The sequence below is a fragment of the Coregonus clupeaformis genome, unplaced genomic scaffold (genome assembly GCF_020615455.1).
Source record: "Coregonus clupeaformis isolate EN_2021a unplaced genomic scaffold, ASM2061545v1 scaf0662, whole genome shotgun sequence".
In the NCBI taxonomy this organism is placed as follows: Eukaryota; Metazoa; Chordata; class Actinopteri; order Salmoniformes; family Salmonidae; genus Coregonus; species Coregonus clupeaformis.
The window spans coordinates 123130-143874 of record NW_025534117.1 but is presented as its reverse complement, the minus strand read 5'-3'; the positions used below and the strand labels follow the sequence as shown (position 1 = coordinate 143874).

Sequence of the window (20745 nt, the reverse complement as noted above, 5' to 3'; positions counted from 1 at the left end):
AAGCGTTTGTGAGCAAGGAGGCCTACAAACCTGACTCAGTTACACCAGCTCTGTCAGGAGGAATGGGCCAAAATTCACCCAACTTATTGTGGGAAACTTGTGGAAGGCTACCGAAACGTTTGACCCAAGTTAAACAATTTAAAGGCAATGCTACCAAATACTAGTTGAGTGTATGTAAACCTCTGACCCACTGGGAATGTGATGAAAGCAATAAAAGCTTAAATAAATAATTCTCTCTACTATTATTCTGACATTTCACATTCTTAAAATAAAGTGGTGATCCTAACTGACCTAAGACAGGGAATTTTTACTAGGATTAAATGTCAGGAATTGTGAAAAACTGAGTTTAAATGTATTTGGCTAAGGTGCATGTAAACTTTCGACTTCAACTGTATATATATACAGTAAATATACACTACTGTTCAAAAGTTTGGGGTCACTTAGAAATGTCCTTGTTTTCTAAAGAAATTTTTTTTGTCCATTAAAATAACATCAAATTGATCAGAAATACAGTGTAGACATTGTTAATGTTGTAAATGGCTATTGTAGCTGGGAACGGCTGATTTTAAATGGAATATCTACATAGGCGTACAGAAGCCCATTATCAGCAACCATCAGTCCTGTGTTCCAATGGCACGTTGTGTTTGCTAATCCAAGTTTATCATTTTAAAAGGCTAATTGAGGCCTCCTGTAGCTCAGTTGGTAGAGCATGGCACTTGCAACGCCAGGGTTGTGGGTTCAATTCCCACGGGGGGCCAGTATGAAAAATATATGCCCTCACTAACTGTAAGTCGCTCTGGATAAAAGCGTCTGCTAAATGACCCCCCCCCCAAAAAAGAGTGATCATTAGAAAACCCTTTTGCAATTACAGTGAGGGAAAAAAGTATTTGATCCCCTGCTGATTTTGTAAGTTTGCCCACTGACAAAGAAATGATCAGTCTATAATTTTAATGGTAGGTTTATTTGAACCACTCTTAAAGGGAGTGCTCCTAATCTCAGCTTGTTACCTGTATAAGACACCTGTCCACAGAAGCAATCAATCAATCAGATTCCAAACTCTCCACCATGGCCAAGACCAAAGAGCTCTCCAAAGATATCAGGGACAATATTGTAGACCTACACAAGGCTGGAATGGGCTACAAGACCATCGCCAAGCAGCTTGGTGAGAAGGTGACAACAGTTGGTGCGATTATTCGCAAATGGAAGAAACACAAAATAACTGTCAATCTCCTTCGGCCTGAGGCTCTATGCAAGTTCTCACCTCGTGGAGTTGCAATGATCATGAGAACGGTGAGGAATCAGCCCAGAACTACACAGGAGGATCTTGTTAATGATCAAGGCAGCTGGGACCATAGTCACCAAGAAAACAATTGGTAACACACTACGCCATGAAGGACTGAAATCCTGCAGCGCCCGCAAGGTCCCCCTGCTCAAGAAAGCACATATACATGCCCGTCTGAAGTTTGCCAATGAACATCTGAATGATTCAGAAGAGAACTGAGTGAAAGTGTTGTGGTCAGATGAGACCAAAATGGAGCTCTTTGGCATCAACTCAACTCGCCGTGTTTGGAGGAGGAGGAATGCTGCCTATGACCCCAAGAACACCATCCCCACCATCAAACATGGAGGTGGAAACATTATGCTTTGTGGGTGTTTTTCTGCTAAGGGGACAGGCCAACTTCACCGCATCAAAGGTACGATGGACGGGGCCATGTACCGTCAAATCTTGGGTGAGAACCTCCTTCCCTCAGCCAGGGCATTGAAAATGGGTCGTGGATGGGTATTCCAGCATGACAATGACCTAAAACACACGGCCAAGGCAACAAAGGAGTGGCTCAAGAAGAAGCACATTAAGGTTCTGGAGTGGCCTAGCCAGTCTCCAGACCTTAATCCAATAGAAAATCTGTGGAGGGAGCTGAAGGTTCGAGTTGCCAAACATCAGCCTCGAAACCTTAATGACTTGGAGAAGATCTGCAAAGAGGAGTGGGACAAAATCCCTCCTGAGATGTGTGCAAACCTGGTGGCCAACTACAAGAAACGTCTGACCTCTGTGATTGCCAACAAGGGTTTTGCCACCAAGTACTAAGTCATGTTTTGCAGAGGGGTGAAATACTTATTTCCCTCATTAAAAAGCAAATCAATTCATAACATTTTTGACATGCGTTTTTCTGGATTTTTTGTTGTTGTTATTCAGTCTCTCACTGTTCAAATAAACCTACCATAAAAATTATAGACTGATCATTTCTTTGTCAGTGGGCAAACGTACAAAATCAGCAGGGGATCAAATACTTTTTTCCCTCAATGTTAGCACAGCTGAAAACTGTTGTGCTGATTAAAGAAGCAATAAAACTGGCCTTCTTGAGACTAGTTGAGTATCTGGAGCATCAGCAATTGTGGGTTCCATTACAGGCTCAAAATGGCCAGAAACAAAGAACTTTCTTCTGAAACTCATCAGTCTATTCTTGTTCTGAGAAATGAAGGCTATTCCATTTGAGAAATTGCCAAGAAACTGAAGATCTCGTACAACACTGTGTACTACTCCCTTCACAGAACAGCGCAAACTGGCTCTAACCAGAATAGAAAGAGGAGTGGGAGGCCCCGGTGCACAACTGAGCAATAGGACAAAGACATTAGAGTGTCTAGTTTGAGAAACAGGCACCTCACAGGTCCTCAACTGGCAGCTTCATTAAATAGTACCCCGAAAAACACCAGTCTCAACATCAACAGTGAAGAGGCGACTCCGGGATGCTGACCTTCTAGGCAGAGTTGCAAAGAAAAAGCCATATCTCAGACTGGCCAATAAAAATAAAAGATTAAGATGGGCAGTCTGAGATATGGCTTTTTCTTTGCAACTCTGGCTAGCAGGTCAGCATCCCGGATGATAGTCCCACTAAGCCCAAACCAGATGGGATGGCGTATTCTTCAGAATGCTGTGGTAGCCATGCTGGTTAAGTGTGCCTTGAATTCTAAATAAATCACAAACAGTGTCACCAGCAAAGCACCCCCACACCATAACACCTCCTCCTCCGTGCTTTACGGTGGGAACTAGACATGCGTAGATCATCCGTTCACCCACAAAGACACAAAGACACGGCAGTTGGAACCAATAATTTCCAATTTGGACTCCAGACCAATGGACACATTTCCACCGGTCTAATGTCCATTGCTCGTGTTTCTTGGCCCAAGCAGGTCTCTTCTTATTATTGGTGTCCTTTAGTAGTGGTTTCTTTGCAGCAATTCAACCATGAAGGCCTGATTCACACAGTCCCCTCTGAACAGTTGATGTTGAGATGTGTCTGTGACTTGAACTCTGTGAAGCATTTATTTGGGCTGCAATTTCTGAGGCTGGTAACTCTACTGAACTTATCCTCTGCAGCAGAGGTAACGTTTTTGCGACTGCACTTAAAGAAACTTTCAAAGTTCTTGAATTGTTCCGTATTGACTGACTTTCATGTCTTAAAGTAATGATGGACTGTCGTTTCTCTTTGCTTATTTGAGCTGTTCTTGCCATAATATGGACTTAGTCTTTTACCAAATAAGGCTATCTTCTGTACCCCCCCCTCCCCTACCTTGTCACAACACAACTGATTGGCTCAAACGCATTAAGAAGGAAAGAAATTCCACAAATTAACAAGGCACACCTGTTAATTGAAATGCATTCCAGGTGACTACCTCATGAAGCTGGTTGAGAGAATGCCAAGAGTGTGCAAAGCTGTCATCAAGGTAAGGGTCGCTTTTTGAAGAATCTCAAAAATATTTTGATCTAAAAAAAATTGGCTATTACATTTTATTTTACCAGGCAAATCAGTTAAGAACAAATCCTTATTTACAATGACGGCCTACCCCGGCGGCGCCCTATGGGACTTCCAATCATGGCCAGATTGTGATACAGCCTGGAATCAAACCAGGGTCTGTAGTGACGCATCTAGAACTGAGATGCAGTGCCTTAGACTGCTATGCCACTCGGGAGCACTACATGAGTTCATATGTGTTATTTCATAGTTTTAATGCCTTCACTATTATTCTACGATGTAAACAATAGTAAAAAATAAGAAAAACCCTTGAATGAGTAGGTGTGTCCAAACTTTTGACTGGTAGTGTATATATATATATTATAATTTTTACAAAAGTTGTGCACTGGGCCTTTGCTAGTGTTAGCGGACCAATATAGTGTAGTGGGGGCACAAAATTGTTTTGCAGCATCTCTGCTTTGGCAAGAAAGGTAGTTGTATAATTAAGAACAGTATCTTGCAGGTTTCAATAGTTGGAATTGTAAGAGTTGTTGCCCTCTCCTTTTCTCTTCTCTGTAATTGTCATTCTAATGGAACCCAGAAAGAGCAAAACCCTGTTCTCAAACATTTACATCAAAAGGTGCAAAGTTATGGACAAAGATACAAAACATCAAATTAAATATTTTTCGTGATCAAATTTGTGCAGTATTAATTTACTGTTGTCATGGATTCAGCCGAGGCTGCTCCTCCTTGCTCGGGCAGGCTTCGGCGTTCGTCGTCCCCGGAGTACTAGCTGCTACCGATCTATGTTTCGGTGTTTGTCTTGTTTGGTCTTTATTGTTTACACCTGTTTCCAATTATGTTGTATTGTATTCCCTTTATAGCCCTCTGTCTCTCATTGTGTTTTGTGCGTGATTGTTTTTCATTAGGTCGGCAGTTGCTATTGTGTGCGGGTTATTGTTCCTCCCTGTTAGGAGGTTTGTGTTGTACTTTGATTACTGTGTACAGTAAAGTACGTTGCCAGTAGCTCGGTGTCCTGCTTTTGACTTTGCTTACCGCATACACGTCGCTCTGACAACTGTATTGTACATAGGCTGGTCATCTAGGTTTGTACCTGTAGACTTTCCATCACCATGAAGAAAAAAAATGCACAATACAGTAATTGAATACATTGAGACATCAAGTGGTTTGTGATGAAGTGATGTGATGATGTAGCTCAATTGGTAGAGCATGGCACTTGCGATGCTAGGGTTATGGGTTTGATTCCCATGGGGGACCATTATGAAAATGTATGTGCTCGCTACTTTCAGTTGCTCTGAATAAGAGTGTCTACTAAAAAGGAATGAATACACCATTTCAGTTTAAGTTGATAAGTTGATTTTGCTAAGTATTTCAATAAACTGGTAAACATATATCAAGCAAGTATTTTTATATTCCACAAGTATTATCAGATTAACTGTTTTGTACAGATAATTATCAGACTCAAGTTATAAATGCTGGTAAACACTTAAATACATGTAGTTTTTTCACAAACGTAGTGCACTGGACCTACTTCACAGCACCCCCACCCCCAAACTACTTCCCACGGCTATGGACGCGCACACGTTGGTATTGATGCTATAAACAACCAACCCGTCAATGGGGCTGGCCAATTACACTGCTCAAAAAAATAAAGGGAACACTAAAATAACACATCCTAGATCTGAATGAATGAAAATCTTATTAAATACTTTTTTCTTTACATAGTTGAATGCGCTGACAACAAAATCACACAAAAATGATCAATGGAAATCAAATGTATCAACCCATGGAGGTCTGGATTTGGAGTCACCCTCAAAATGAAAGTGGAAAACCACACTACAGGCTGATCCAACTTTGATGTCAAAATGAGGCTCAGTAGTGTGTGTGGCCTCCACGTTCCTGTATGACCTCCCTACAACACCTGGGCATGCTCCTGATGAGGTGGCGGAAGGTCTCCTGAGGGATCTCCTCCCAGACCTGGACTAAAGCATCCGCCAACTCCTGGACAGTCTGTGGTGCAACGTGGCGTTGGTGGATGGAGCGAGACATGATGTCCCAGATGTGCTCAATTGGATTCAGGTCTGGGGAACGGGCGGGCCAGTCCATAGCATCAATGCCTTCCTCTTGCAGGAACTGCTGACACACTCCAGCCACATGAGGTCTAGCATTGTCTTGCATTAGGAGGAACCCAGGGCCAACCGCACCAGCATATGGTCTCACAAGGGGTCTGAGGATCTCATCTCGGTACCTAATGGCAGTCAGGCTACCTCTGGCGAGCACATGGAGGGCTGTGCGGCCCCCAAAGAAATGCCACCCCACACCATGACTGACCCACTGCCAAACCGGTCATGCTGGAGGATGTTGCAGGCAGCAGAACATTCTCCACGGCGTCTCCAGACTCTGTCACGTCTGTCACATGTGCTCAGTGTGAACCTGCTTTCATCTGTGAAGAGCACAGGGCGCCAGTGGCGAATTTGCCAATCTTGGTGTTCTCTGGCAAATGCCAAACGTCCTGCACGGTGTTGGGCTGTAAGCACAACCCCCACCTGTGGACGTCGGGCCCTCATACCACCCTCATGGAGTCTGTTTTTGACCGTTTGAGCAGACACATGCACATTTGTGGCCTGCTGGAGGTCATTTTGCAGGGCTCTGGCAGTGCTCCTCCTGCTCCTCCTTGCACAAAGGCGGAGGTAGCAGTCCTGCTGCTAGGTTGTTGCCCTCCTACGGCCTCCTCCACATCTCCTGATGTACTGGCTTGTCTCCTGGTAGCGCCTCCATGCTCTGGACACTACGCTGACAGACACAGCAAACCTTCTTGCCACAGCTCGCGTTGATGTGCCATCCTGGATGAGCTGCACTACCTGAGCCACTTGTGTGGGTTGTAGACTCCGTCTCATGCTACCACTAGAGTGAAAGCACCGCCAGCATTCAAAAGTGACCAAAACATCAGCCAGGAAGCATAGGAAGTGGTCTGTGGTCACCACCTGCAAAACCAGTCCTTTATTGGGGGTGTCTTGCTAATTGCCTATAATTTCCACCTGTTGTCTATTCCATTTGCACAACAGCATGTGAAATGTATTGTCAATCAGTGTTGCTTCCTAAGTGGACAGTTTGATTTCACAGAAGTGTGATTGACTTAGAGTTACATTGTGTTGTTTAAGTGTTCCCTTTATTTTTTTGAGCAGTGTATTTTACCTTTCCTTTTGTTGTGCGTGGCCTGACTAAAAACCACAACTTGTATCACACAACCTTACCTACCGGCCTTACAAGCCATTCCATATCTCCATCCTATCCCCAATATGCTCCTGTGTCCTTGTGCTATGCCATTTTAGTTAGTTAATAAATACTCTGAACTGGAAACCTTGTCTTCAACTCCTCCTCATTGCAATATCACTCCTCAACCTAGCCTAAGATACAGTTGACTGTAGTCCTTTTCTTTGACATCACCGACACATTTTACTGCACCTTTGTTTTGCAAATTCTTTCACAGCCATGTGGGAGATAAGGACTGACTTTGCAATTGTCGACTCAAAGGCACTCCAAGATAAGCAGTGACAAACGACAGTAGGCTGTGGCACAGGATGTGGCTTTTCTGTGAATTTGGATACGGAGGCCGATAGATCAGCATCTTATCATCTGTAATAGAGGAGCTGTTCTTGAAGTGTTCTTCTGCCAAGGCCTAGCTGTCCCTGTTCTCTAGGAACATGGGGGAAGCCTACATGAGCCATGATGATTATGTAATAGAACAGAATTAGTGGGGGATAATGAGGCGATGCACAGCTGTGGGAAGTGAGGATAGCCCACATTTAATATCCTTTGGACTGCATTGCTACTGTTTACAAAAATATATCCTCCATTCAGTAGCACACACACACACCATCCAGAAAATTAGACGTTTTCCATGATCATTCTATGGTTCTGTGGTTTCATGCACACATAGCCACACACATACCAGCACAGTATCAGGCCAAATTCAGATTACATTGTGTGTTGCTAAATGTGGTGTAAGAGTTCAATGTGTAGCACAGACTCAGTTCCCCTGGGCTGGTCTTGAGACAGTCATAAGACTCAATTACAACACAGACACCAGAGCTGGATGGACAGGGGAAACAGCTGCATAACTGATACTTCTTCTACAGCAAACTGTACACTGGGTTAGATATAGAGGACAATGTTCCAGTCACGTAAAATAGTCCATCAGATCTTTACACATCATCATTTTATTATAATAATTTGGTGGCTGCTTATATTTGTCATGTACAAGTGTGTATTATACACATGTGGTTATTGTAAATGTGTTTTTTTGCATATCCTTCCCTCCCTGAGAAACCCTCGGAGAGTGGGGTCACGGCCAGGGTCTGCCATTATCAACGGCGACCCTGGAGCAATTACGGTTAAGTGCCTTGCTCAAGGGCACATCGACAAATGTTTCACCTTGTCGGCTGGGGGATTCGGCCTAGCGAGCTTTCGGTTACTGGTCCAACGCTCTAACCGCTAGGCTACCTACCGCTTTTGAGTGCGGACACACCACACTTTTTTACTTATCTGGATTTACAGGTTTTATGCACCAATTGAACTTCTGGGATAGGGCCATGGTCCATTTTAGATGTTTGAATTACAGGGGTGCCAGTGTACAGTATGTGTCAATGGGTGTTGGAACACTAATAACACATCAGGACATATTCTTATTTGCATCAGTATTATTAGTACTATCACTATCATTAGTAATATCTATGTTGGTCACCAGCCCACTATTACTCAGGCTTGGGCACACCCAGTTACTGTAAACTGTGCACATGGCATCTGAATGACGTTATCCACATAAACCATTCCTCCCTAACCTATACTGCCCTCGTGTGTTGTCACTGGGTAGTACACTTGCAATAGAAACTATAATATAGGCTTAGAGTATATGCCAAGTTCAAATCACATTTTATTTGCCACATGCGCCGAATACAACAGGTGTAGACTTAACAGGTGCAGAATTAAAAAGGAAATAGTTGCCAACACACCCATGGGCCATTATCCAGCCTACATATCAGTCAGTCAGAGACTGAGGGGTGAGTGGAGAAAATGTTCTTTGATTTCCATGGAAAAAATCCCTGTCTTGGGTATGAAACCTCCCTGTACTGTATGTAGCCCCTCTACCTTCCTGTATGAAACTCGCTCTCTATATGTATCATAGTCTACTACGGCCTCTCCCAAGAGGTCTAGGCCTTTATGTCACAGTTGGTAGGGTGCTCGCCCCATGATTGCACAGTTGCTGACTCGCTGGCAGGCTACATCATAGCTTGTGGTCTGTTTATACCAATGTCCCGTCAGAATCCTTAGTTGCGGTTGAAGCTAGCTACATCACAGCACTTGCTGTTTCCCCTTTATCATCATTACACTGGTGGCAATTTGTAAGTCGCTCTGGATAAGAGCGTCTGCTAAATGACGTAAATGTAAATGTAAAAATTACACTGGTGGAAGAAGTGGGATCCCTGTGGCATCTCAAGAGGAAGTGGCCCCTGTTTGCAGATTTCCCCTCAATGACTGGTTATTACTTGGTTACAATTGACCTATGGCATGTTTGGGAATAATGTTAGGCATGTCAGCAACACTTGTCTTTTTGCACATATTTTTGCACCTCTTCGCATCATTCGGTTCAAGCGACTTTATTCATGAATGAGCAGGAACCAATCCTGATACAATGAGTTGACGCATTGGTGATTTCAACCACGCCTATTTTTTTTTAACCACGCTGGACGTTTTTTCTAATTATATAGGAAGGCCCACTTGCTCTGATTGGTTTATTCTGAAACGTTATTTGGTTTTTCGGCGCGCAATTGGTTAGATTCTTGATAAGAAGGTGTGTCAGCAAAAAAATTAAAAATAATAAACTCATGTTTTTTTATTTACTTCACCGCTATTTTATGTTGCCACTTGGAGGATTGTAAACATGTTGTATTGCTAGCTAAACAGAAAGCAGATAGCCAAAACGTACGAGAGAGTTTCTGTATTCTGGCTATATCATACAATTGCTTTGTTAACTGCATATTATATCAGCTGTTTATGTGGTCTGAATTTTTGCCAACGCAACTGAAGCTAGTTAGCCAGCTACTGTTAGCTGTCATAATCGTCAACACAGCAAGAGACAGCAAGAAGACAATATAGCAATCGTTACTGCAAAGCTGGCATAATGGCATCTTTGGCGGCGCACGAGTCAAGTTTAAGCCCAAATTCGATACCAGTCCTCACCGACGCTCTGATGCCCGCGAGCATTTTCGCTCCGGACCGAGGAGGTTGTGGAGATCATGACGCCGGGGTAGAGTGCTTCGAGGACTGCGACCTCTTCAACGGCGAGGCCGTGGATCTCGGCATTGACTTCACTAGCAAGGTAGCTAACTAGGCTGCGCCAGCCGGGGCTGTGTTTATCATCAAATTGGCATTTATTATGCCTAAAGCTTGCAGTCATTCTGGCTGCTGTATTGCAAGCTAACTAAGTTAACTAGTTAGACTACCGATTGTGGCATATACTAATCAATCTAGCTGAGTGCCCAGCTTGCATAAAATGTTATGCAGAATTGCATATCTAAAAGTGCAGATCTATATATTGTGGCAAAAGTTTGTGGTTTTAAATGTCATATACTGATAGACTCTGTCACCTTAAAGAGCTAGCTAGCATAGTAGGTCAGATGTAGTTTGAATGGGTCTTGAATGTGTTATGGCTGATGTAACTGCTGGCTAGAGAGAGGACACTCCAGCAGCAGTGTGACTCACAAACCACAGCCATGGGCATGATTTTCTCTGGTTGATGAGTCCCCATACATACTGTGCCACCACTTGGCCTAATGAAACACAGGGCAATAGGGAAATAGAGTGTAGTTGACTGATTGGACAGTGTTACAGGAAACCCATCTCCCTTCACCTTTGGCACCCATCCATATCACGATCAGTATCAGCAGAGAGGAATAAACTAGAATAACTCTGGTGTCAGACCTGAGCTGCTCCACCTGTACAGAAATATGCATTACATCTAGGACTTTTTGGTGTCAATACATAACAAATAGGCTAGATTAACTAGTGTGTGTGAGAGAGACTGTTTCAACCCTCTGATTCAATAACTCCTATAACTTGTATTGATCAGTCACTCTGAGGCCTGTGGTGATTGGTTCAGTGGTCTCTCCATACTTGTCCTTGAGGGGCGTGGGAAAGGAGACAGCTGTGTGTGTGTGGGATCTACAGCTGTTGAGTCACTATTATCACCCGACTAGAATCACTACTCACGGCGGGTCTGACCGAGAATATGTGGACAACTACAAATACCTAGGTGTCTGGTTAGACTGTAAACTCTCCTTTCAGACTCACATTAAGCATCTCCAATCAAAAGTTAGATCTAGAATCAGCTTCCTATTTCGCAACATAGCCTCCTTCACTCATGCTGCCAAACATGCCCTCGTAAAACTGACTATCCTACCGATACTTGACTTCGGCGATGTCATTTACAAAATAGCCTCCAACACTCTACTCAGCAAATTGGATGTAGTCTACCACAGTGCCATCCGTTTTGTCACCAAAGCCCCATATACTACCCACTATTGTGACCTGTACGCTCTTGTTGGCTGGCCCTCACTACATATTCGTTGCCAAACCCACTGGCTCCAGGTCATCTATAAATCACTGCTAGGCAAATCCCCGTCTTATCTTAGCTCACTGGTCACCATAGCAACACCCACCCGTAGTCTGCGCTCCTGCAGGTATATCTCACTGGTCATCCCCAAAGCCAACACCTCCTTTGGCCGCCATTCCTTCCAGTTCTCTGCTGCCAATGACTGGAACGAACTGCAAAAATCTCTGAAGCTGGAGACTCTTATCTCCCCCACTAACTTTAAGCGTCAGTTGTCAGAGCAGCTTACCGATCACTGCACCTGTACACAGCCATTCTGAAATTAGCCCACCAAACTACCTCATCCCCATATTGTTATTTATTTTGCTAATTTGCACCCCAGTATCTCTATTTGCACATTATCTTTTGCACATCTATCATTCCAGTGTTAATACGAAATTGTAACTATTTTGCACTATGGCGTATTTATTGCCTTACCTCCATAACTTACTACATTCGCACACACTGTATATATATTTTCTGTTGTAGTTTTGACTTTATGTTTTGTTTACCCCATATGTAACTCTGTGTTGTTGTTTTTATCGCACTGCTTTGCTTTATCTTGGCCAGGTCGCAGTTGTAAATGAGAACTTGTTCTCAACTGGCTTACCTGGTTAAATAAAGGTGAAATAAAAAAATAAAAATAATGAAATCACTGTGATGATTTCCAAATCTGCCATCAATGTATGTCTCGAAAAAGCCAAAGAAGTCAACTTCTGATGCAACACTCGGCAACAGAACGCTGTCAAGCAAGTTCACCTGCTTTTGATTGGGCGATTTTCTTTTCCATGGCCGGGTGTTCTGGGTTGGTAGAGATTTCAGTTTAGGACCAATGGAATGGTCTTAAATGTGCAAACCCCGCCCACCCGGGGCCCTGAGTGATTCAAAACGAACTCGCCCACTGTTCGGCTTAATCTATTTTCACAAAAATAGTGGAGCATTCACAACTCTAAATTGTCTTTATCACGGTTCCCTAAGCTGAGAACATTGTGTAGAGATCGATTTGGACTGAAAGCTTGCATTGTAAATCTACAGCCAAATCTGAGTACCCAGATAGAGTAAAATGCATGTTTTTAGACAAGATTAATAATCTATTTTCACAAAAATGGTGTAGCATTCACAACTCTACCCAGATAGAGGAAAATACAAGATGAATAGGCCTATAGCTTTTGATAAGGTACAATTAAGCCTATATCAATGGAAATATGGCCATGTTATAGGATACCCAGGCCTACATCAACCAAGCAGGAATCTAGATTGTATACATTTTCTGTCTCTCTCCTTCCCACCCTCATCAGTTGGCCCTGGTCAGCCCTAATGGAGAGCAGTATGACTTGTTACTACGACAACTCCGGGAGAGGATGGACGAGGGTTGTGGGGAGACCATCTACGTTGTTGGGATGGGCTCAGGTAAGTATCTCAGCCTCCCTCCCTCCCTCTCACTCACTTAATGAGGCTATATGCACTGATTTGCTCCTACATTCACTAACTCACAGAATCAGTCACTCACTGTAGCGAGCGACAGTTTACACCGATAACCCCCCCACCCTCTCTCTATCAGACGGAGGTGACTATGGTCTGGATGAGGGAGATATGGAGGCTTCTGTAGCCACGATTCAGTCCCTGTGTGAGCAGACAGAGTCAGACCTGATCCTGCTGAGGGAACGAATCGAAGCGGGGGGGCAGGTACGCGACTACCTCATCCGCCGACGCGTAGGTGATCAAGACTTCCTGGAGGTCAGGTGAGTTGGGGAAGGGTCAGGGGTCAAAGACTGACTGGACCAACAATTAGACGTGTTTTAACATTACACCTGAGCAGACTGGGAAAGGAGAAGCACGTCTCTCAAATGGAATTTAAATTCAAAAGAGCTTAAGGGGATGTTGACATAAAGGGGGAAAATCCAGTGTTGTCAAAGCAACACACGAGCAATACTCTCTCTCTGTCTTCATCCCTCTTCTCTTTATCTTGATCTGTTGATGTGTCCCAAATGTCAAGTCTCTCTCTCTCTCTCTCTGTCTCTCTCTCTCTCTCTGTCTCTCTCTGTCTCTCTCTCTCCGTCTCTCTCTCTCTCTCTCTCTCTCTCTCTCTCTCTCTCAGGGTAGCGGTGGTGGGTAACGTGGATGCAGGTAAGAGCACCCTGCTGGGGGTGTTGACCCACGGGGAACTGGACAACGGCAGGGGGTTCGCCCGCCAGAAACTCTTCAGACACAAACACGAGATGGAGAGTGGCAGGACCAGCAGTGTGGGCAACGACATCCTGGGCTTCGACCAGAAGGGACAGGTGAGGGAGATGATTTAGGAGGGGCATATAGGTGACTTAGTAGTGACTTAAGGGTGACAGAGATTACGCTGGGATAACATTGACATGAGACTTGAGAGATGACAATGTAAGCCTGCTTCATTGATCATTTTATTGATGAGTTAGTTTTATAGATGGAGAGATGAAGTTGTTGTTGTTGTGTGTAACCCCTCTCTACCTCTGTATCCTAGGTGGTGAATAAGCCAGACAGCCATGGGGGCAGTCTAGACTGGACTAAGATCTGTGAGAGGTCCTCTAAGGTCATCACCTTCATAGACCTGGCTGGACACGAGAAGTATCTCAAGACCACCGTGTTTGGAATGACTGGACACCTGCCTGACTTCTGCATGCTCATGGTGAGTGAGGGGGTAGTGTGAGTGCTTTGGTGCGTTTGAGTTTACTATCCATCAACAGCACCACTGATGAATCTTTCGCCATTTTCTTTTGCTCGCTCTCTCTCTCTCTCTCTCTCTCCCTCCTTCCACCCTCCCTCACTCTCCCTATCCCCCTCACTCTCTCTACCCCCATTACTCTCTCTACCCCCATTACTCTCTCTACCCCCTCTCGCTGTTTCTATCTCTCCTTCCTCTCCTCTCTCTAGGTGGGCAGTAATGCAGGTATCGTAGGGATGACCAAGGAGCATCTAGGTCTGGCCCTGGCCCTCAATGTGCCTGTGTTCGTAGTGGTTACCAAGATAGACATGTGTCCTGCCAACATCCTACAAGGTCAGGGTCTTTCTTTCTTTCTTTCTTTCTTTCTTTCTTTCTTTCTTTCTTTCTTTCTTTCTTTCTTTCTTTCTTTCTTTCTTTCTTTCTTTCTTTCTTTCTTTCTTTCTTTCTGGGTGCATCTCAAAAGTCTAAATCTGCTTCCTTTTCTGGACTCCTTCCCCACATCTGCACTGATATGAAAGAATGATACAGGTGAAACCATATTCCATCTACCCACCATACTGCTTTCTCTTAGATTTAGTGTTCAGGTGAGATGAGGAATCCCCCCCTTTCTTTGCCACAATATTGACAGTCATCATCACAAAACCTGACTTTACTGGATATGTAATTGTAACAGAGACGTTAAAGCTGCTCCAGAGGTTACTAAAGTCCCCAGGCTGCAGAAAGATCCCTGTTCTGGTCCAAAACAAAGATGATGTCATCGTCACAGCCTCCAACTTCAGCTCCGAGAGGTAACATTAAGGCACACACTTTGTAGTCAGAATCACACATATGCTCTTTATAAACTGTATTTTGCTTCAATTATAGGGGACCATCATTCTGTGTGTGTGTGCGTCTCTCTCTGTAGGATGTGTCCAATCTTCCAGATCTCCAATGTGACAGGAGAGAACATGGACCTGCTGAAGATGTTCCTCAACTTGCTGTCTTCTAAAACCTCCTTCAGAGAAGACGAACCTGCAGAGTTCCAGATAGATGATACCTACTCAGTACCGGTTAGTCTCACTCTCTCATTCTCTCACTCACTCTCTCACACACAGAGAGCAGCTACTACACATACATATTGACGCCACACACACCTCTCTAACCATGTTTATCATCTCCGTCAGGGTGTAGGCACAGTCGTATCAGGGACTACTTTACGTGGATTGATACGTCTGAATGACACGATGCTGTTAGGCCCAGACCCACTGGGCAGTTTCCTCTCCATTGCGGTCAAATCTATCCACAGGAAGAGGATGCCAGTCAAGGAGGTGAGAGGTGGACAGACTGCCTCCTTCGCCCTCAAAAAGGTATGTTTTCTCTTTAGTGTCCCCTGCTGGAGTTGTTTGGTATTACAACACTTTTCTTAGTTGAACTGAACGTGTTTTGCAGTGAATACGAGTCAACGCCTCAAGTCTCTCTGTTTCTCATCTCATTGTTTCTCTCTCTCTCCCTCCCTCCTTCCCTCTCTCCCTCTCCACGTCCTCTCTCTACCTCCCCCTCTCCTCCCTCTCTCCTCTCTCCCCCCTCTCTCCTCTCTCCCCCCTCCCCCTCTCTCCTCCCTCTCTCCTCCCTCCTCAGATCAAGCGTTCGTCCATAAGGAAAGGCATGGTGATGGTGTCCCCCAGGTTAAACCCACAGGCATCATGGGAGTTTATGGCTGAGATCCTGGTTCTGCACCACCCAACAACGATATCACCCCGCTACCAGGCCATGGGTGAGACTCACTCACACACACACACAGCTGTCTCATGTCTGACTATACGTCTCTCCTTCTCTCGCCATCCCTCTTTATCCCCCTCCGCAGTGCACTGTGGCAGCATCAGGCAGACAGCCACCATCCTGACCATGAACAGAGACTGTCTACGAACAGGGGACAAGGCATCGGTCCACTTCCGCTTCATCAAGACCCCCGAGTACCTCCACACAGACCAGAGACTGGTGTTCAGAGAGGGACGCACCAAGGCTGTGGGCACCATCACCAAGGTCAGGGGTTAGAAAGGCTTATGAAGGGTTTATGAATGGTTGTAAAGGGTTTATGAAGGATCATGCGCATGAAGACCCCAGAGTTCCTCCACATAGACCAGAGAGTAGACTGGTGTTCAGAGGGACGCACCAGGGCTGTAGGTATCATCACCAAGATCAGGGCTTATGAATGGTTCTGAATGGTTTACGAAAGGTCATAAAGACACCAGAGTACCTGCATGCAGAGTACTTCCCTCATGCATTACTCTTATTGGTGGGTGGGTGTTTACAGCTGCTGCAGTCGACCAATAACCTGCCGTCGAACTTCAAACCCCCGCAAATCAAAATGCAGTCTACGAAAAAGGCCCCGTACCGCAGAGAGGATGGAGCCACGCCAGCCAATGAGGACGAAGCGAGCACAGCCCGACCAGACAGTCCGCACCAATCACAACAACCGGTGAGAGTGCGAGGAGTGAAGGAAGGATATAAACGGATGAAGGGAGTGGAGGAGATGGTTAGATGGCGGGTCGAGTCATGAAAGTAATAGTTTCAGGGCAGTTGAATCCCACTCTTCACTTGCCTTACTGCTTCTAGAACGTTATCTTCTGTAGCTGTCTCTGTCTGATCTGCCTAACACCTCTCCTTTCCTCTTCTCCTCTTCATCATGTTTTCACACCCTACTGTTTCCTTCCTTTTCATTGCTATTCTCATTTACTGATTACGCCACCTGCCACCCTGTCTCTTTTCCTGTCACCCTCTTTCATTCACTCCATTCTTTTCAATTTCCACTTTTTCATTTGCTCTTCATCCTCTTCTTTGTGCACAAATAACATTACATCATTACTACGTCCTTGATTTGCCCTCCATTCCTCCCTCTTCTCTCTCTCCTCCACTCTCTCTCTCTGTGTTGTTGCTTTGCTTGCTTCCTCAGACAGAGGGGGAGGAGGACCCTCAGAGTAATGAGGGGAACAAAGAGAACAAGGTAAACAGATAAACAAACAGAGCAAGATAAACAAAGGGAACCAGACAGGTAAACAGATAAACAAAAGAGAATTAGGTCAAATTAGTTGTATGTAACAATTGAGGCGTGGGAAATGAGTCTTGCTCGTTAACTTCTGTAAATATCCTGAAACAATGCATGCCTCAACTGCTGTGAACCAAACATAGGAATCTTCTAGAGATGTGTACAGTCGTGGTCAAAAGTTTTGAGAATGACACAAATACTAATTTTCACAAAGTCTGCTGCCTCAGTTTTGATGATGGCAATTTGCATATACTCCAGAATGTCATGAAGAGTGATCAGTTGAATTTCAATTAATTTGCAAAGTCCCTCTTTGCCATGAAAATGAACTTAATCCCCCAAAAACATTTCCACTGCATTTCAGCCCTGCCACAAAAGGACCAGCTGCCATCATGTCAGTGATTATCTCGTTAACACAGGTGAGAGTGTTGACGAGGACAAGGCTAGAGATCACTCTGTCATGCTGATTGAGTTAGAATAACAGACTGGAAGCTTTAAAAGGAGGGTGGTGCTTGAAATCATTGTTCTTCCTCTGTTAACCATGGTTACCTGCAAGGAAACACGTGCCGTCATCATTGCTTTGCACATAAAGGGCTTCACGGGCAAGGATATTGCTGCTAGTAAGATTGCACCTAAATCAACCATTTATTGGATCATCAAGAACTTCAAGGAGAGAGGTTCAATTGTTGTGAAGAAGGCTTCAGGGCGCCCAAGAAAGTCCAGCAAGCGCCAGGACCGTCTCCTAAAGTTGATTCAGCTGCGGGATCGGGGCACCACCAGTGCAGAGCTTGCTCAGGAATGGCAGCAGGCAGGTGTGAGTGCATCTACACCAGGATGGCCTGGTGTCAAGAAGGGCAGCGAGGAAGCCACTTCTCTCCAGGAAAAACATCAGGGACAGACTGATATTCTGCAAAAGGTACATGGATTGGACTGCTGAGGACTGGGGTAAAGTCATTTTCTCAGATGAATCCCCTTTCCGATTGTTTGGGGCATCCGGAAAACACCTTGTCCAGAGAAGACAAGGTGAGTGCTACCATCAGTCCTGTGGCATGCCAACAGTAAAGCATCCTGAGACCATTCATGTGTGGGGTTGCTTCTCAGCCAAGGGAGTGGGCTCACTCACAATTTTGCCTAAGAACACAGCCATGAATAAAGAATGGTACCAACACATCCTCCAAGAGCAACTTCTCCCAACCATCCAAGGACTGGGTTGACGACGAATGCCTTTTCCAGCATGATGGAGCACCTTGCCATAAGGCAAAAGTGATAACTAAGTGGCTTGGGGAACAAAACATCGACATTTTGGGTCCATGGCCAGGAAACTCCCCAGACCTTAATCCCATTGAGAACTTGTGGTCGATCCTCAAGAGGCGGGTGGACAAACAAAACCCACAAACTCCAAGCATTGATTATGCAAGAATGGGCTGCCATCAGTCAGGATGTGGCCCAGAAGTTAATTGACAGCATGCCAGGGCGGATTGCAGAGGTCTTGAAAAAGAAGGGTCAACACTGCAAATATTGACTCTTTGCATAAACTTAATGTAATTGTCAATAAAAGCCTTTCACACTTATGGAATGCTTGTAATTATACTTCAGTATACCATAGTAACATCTGACAAAAATATCTCATAACACTGAAGCAGCGAACTTTGTGAAAACCAACGTCTGTACACAGCATGTAGTTCAGTTTGATAACATCAGTCTCTGCTGGAAGTGATTTTGAATGCTAACCTCATTTTGAATCCAGTTGTTTTTATGTTGTCCATCTGTCTGATTGTGATCTGTTCTCTCCAGCCAAAGTCAGGAGGGAGCAGGAGACGAGGAGGACAAAGACATAAAGGCAAATCAAACCAGAGCAACTCCACCACAGCAGCCCCATCATCAATAGGCACAGGAGGTTCTTAAACTACACCCCTCTCAGACCCCAAACTACAGTACTTCCTCCATCCACCTGTTTCAGCAGAACCCCCCCTCCCCTTTCCAAAACTACCCTTCCCCTCTCCCTCTTCAACAACTACCCCCCGTCGTAACCCCTCAGCAGAATTATGTGGTCCTAAATGGTCCCTTCCCCTCCATCCCTACCTCTCTCCCTCTATACCACCCTGCTATCTATCGCCTTAACAAGTGTCTTTATCACTCACACCAGAGAAAAGTCTTAAGAGGGACTAGGTGAAAAGCAGCTCCCGAAGTAAACACACAGCTCTGTGCTTGTAGATGGTTAACTCTGCCTCCTCTCATCTTAACTCAATCACTCCGATTAGTTTAGAAAGCATCCTTATTATATTTACAGTGTATGAACCTGATATGCCTTCCTTTTATTGGGTCTATGGTGAGAATGACTGTAATACTGTGTATACTTCATCATGAGCCCAAAGCCACAACATGAGCAGCTATTCCCTTACAGTAGAGTAACCCAGCTCCATGCATATAGCTCATCATTGTTTCGCTGTTTAGCAGGCATACTAGTAAGTGTTTCTCTCATTTCCTACTATTTATGACATAATGAAGCATGTTTTCGATAATTTTTTCATATTTAATTTTATACAAAAATGGAAGGAAGTAAGGTCACAACTGACATAGTGAATGGTACATTTTAGCGGGCCTTCATTAGTAAAATATCCCTCAAACATCTTATTGGCCATTTATGGCCATCAGTGAAACCAAAAGGAAACCCAGGGTTTGTCTGAATATCATCACACACTGGCCCTTTCTCATTTGGGAAAAAGTCAGTCCTCTCTCCTCCATGGCCCGGAAACCGATAAGTGGTTGAGTGTCAATTCGTTAGTAGGCGAAATGGAAAAGTGTCCTCCCCTACTCGATAGCCACCTTTCATCGAGGACAGTCATGTGTATCCTACTCTTATCGGAAGAGTTTAGAACTCTGCCACACCCCCTGTGAATCAGCTAGTTTTGAAGGAGAAAAACATGCACTTTTTAAAACAATGCTACTTATAGGTAAAACGATAATGTCTTGCACAACTAACTTAATTTATTTGATCACTTTACACTTATTTTGGGATCCACTCCGTAAACGTCATTTCATACAAGCGCATTTTCGTCCACGTTCCCTCTCCTCGATTACCTTTGATCTTTTTCAGAAGGAGGCGAGAGGAGTTGAGCAAATCCAATTGAGAAAAGGCCACTTGTCTGCTCTAAAACTAAATCTTCCATTTACACTGAATATCTAGGGTTTATTTAAGAATATAATTTACACTTGATCCTCTCACTTAAACAGTTGCTATTGGTTGTAATAATAATAGCTGTAGCCTAGCCTAAGGAGCTGTTTGGACCATCACTGTTTACGTAGTTGTGGAATTCAACAGTTTGCCTCTGACATTCACCAATAAAAGACAGGCATTATTGATCTTCTCTATTGTGGTCAACTGTTGTGTACGTGAAATATGAAGTGTATATTTCACCAACAGTGAAAACTATAGGCATAGGGGTCAAAGTTGTGTATAGTTTCAGTGAGGCTAAAGGGATACTGTGAGATTCTGGCATTTAAGCCATTCTACTGATTGAGTCAGATGCACTTGTGGATACCATTTGTCTCTGTGTGCAGTATGAAGGAAGTTAGCGCAACAAAGTCTATAGGTACGGTAGCAGTGCTAAGGGTTAAGGTGAGGGGAAGG

General features: G+C 44.4%; 1 protein-coding gene across 4 annotated transcripts; it reads left to right on the top strand.

Annotated features, from left to right (window-relative positions):
- Window positions 1-9629: 9629 nt before the first annotated feature.
- LOC121551358 (GTP-binding protein 1-like) lies at window positions 9630-20482 on the top strand. Of its 4 annotated transcripts, XM_041863974.2 has the most exons (14): window positions 9630-10131; window positions 12699-12810; window positions 12962-13142; window positions 13499-13682; window positions 13892-14056; window positions 14302-14425; window positions 14766-14880; window positions 14997-15141; window positions 15256-15438; window positions 15710-15845; window positions 15936-16114; window positions 16386-16550; window positions 17025-17075; window positions 18909-20482. In XM_041863974.2, exons 1-14 carry the CDS (start codon window positions 9934-9936, stop codon window positions 19017-19019), a joined length of 2049 nt encoding a protein of 682 aa, XP_041719908.1. In that variant the 5' UTR covers window positions 9630-9933; the 3' UTR covers window positions 19020-20482. The 4 variants fall into 4 exon arrangements, with proteins under 4 accessions (XP_041719908.1, XP_041719906.1, XP_041719909.1 ...); XM_041863972.2 differs by having other exon boundaries at window positions 15710-16114; XM_041863975.2 differs by lacking the exon at window positions 17025-17075 and having other exon boundaries at window positions 9631-10131.
- The last annotated feature ends 263 nt before the right edge of the window (window positions 20483-20745 follow it).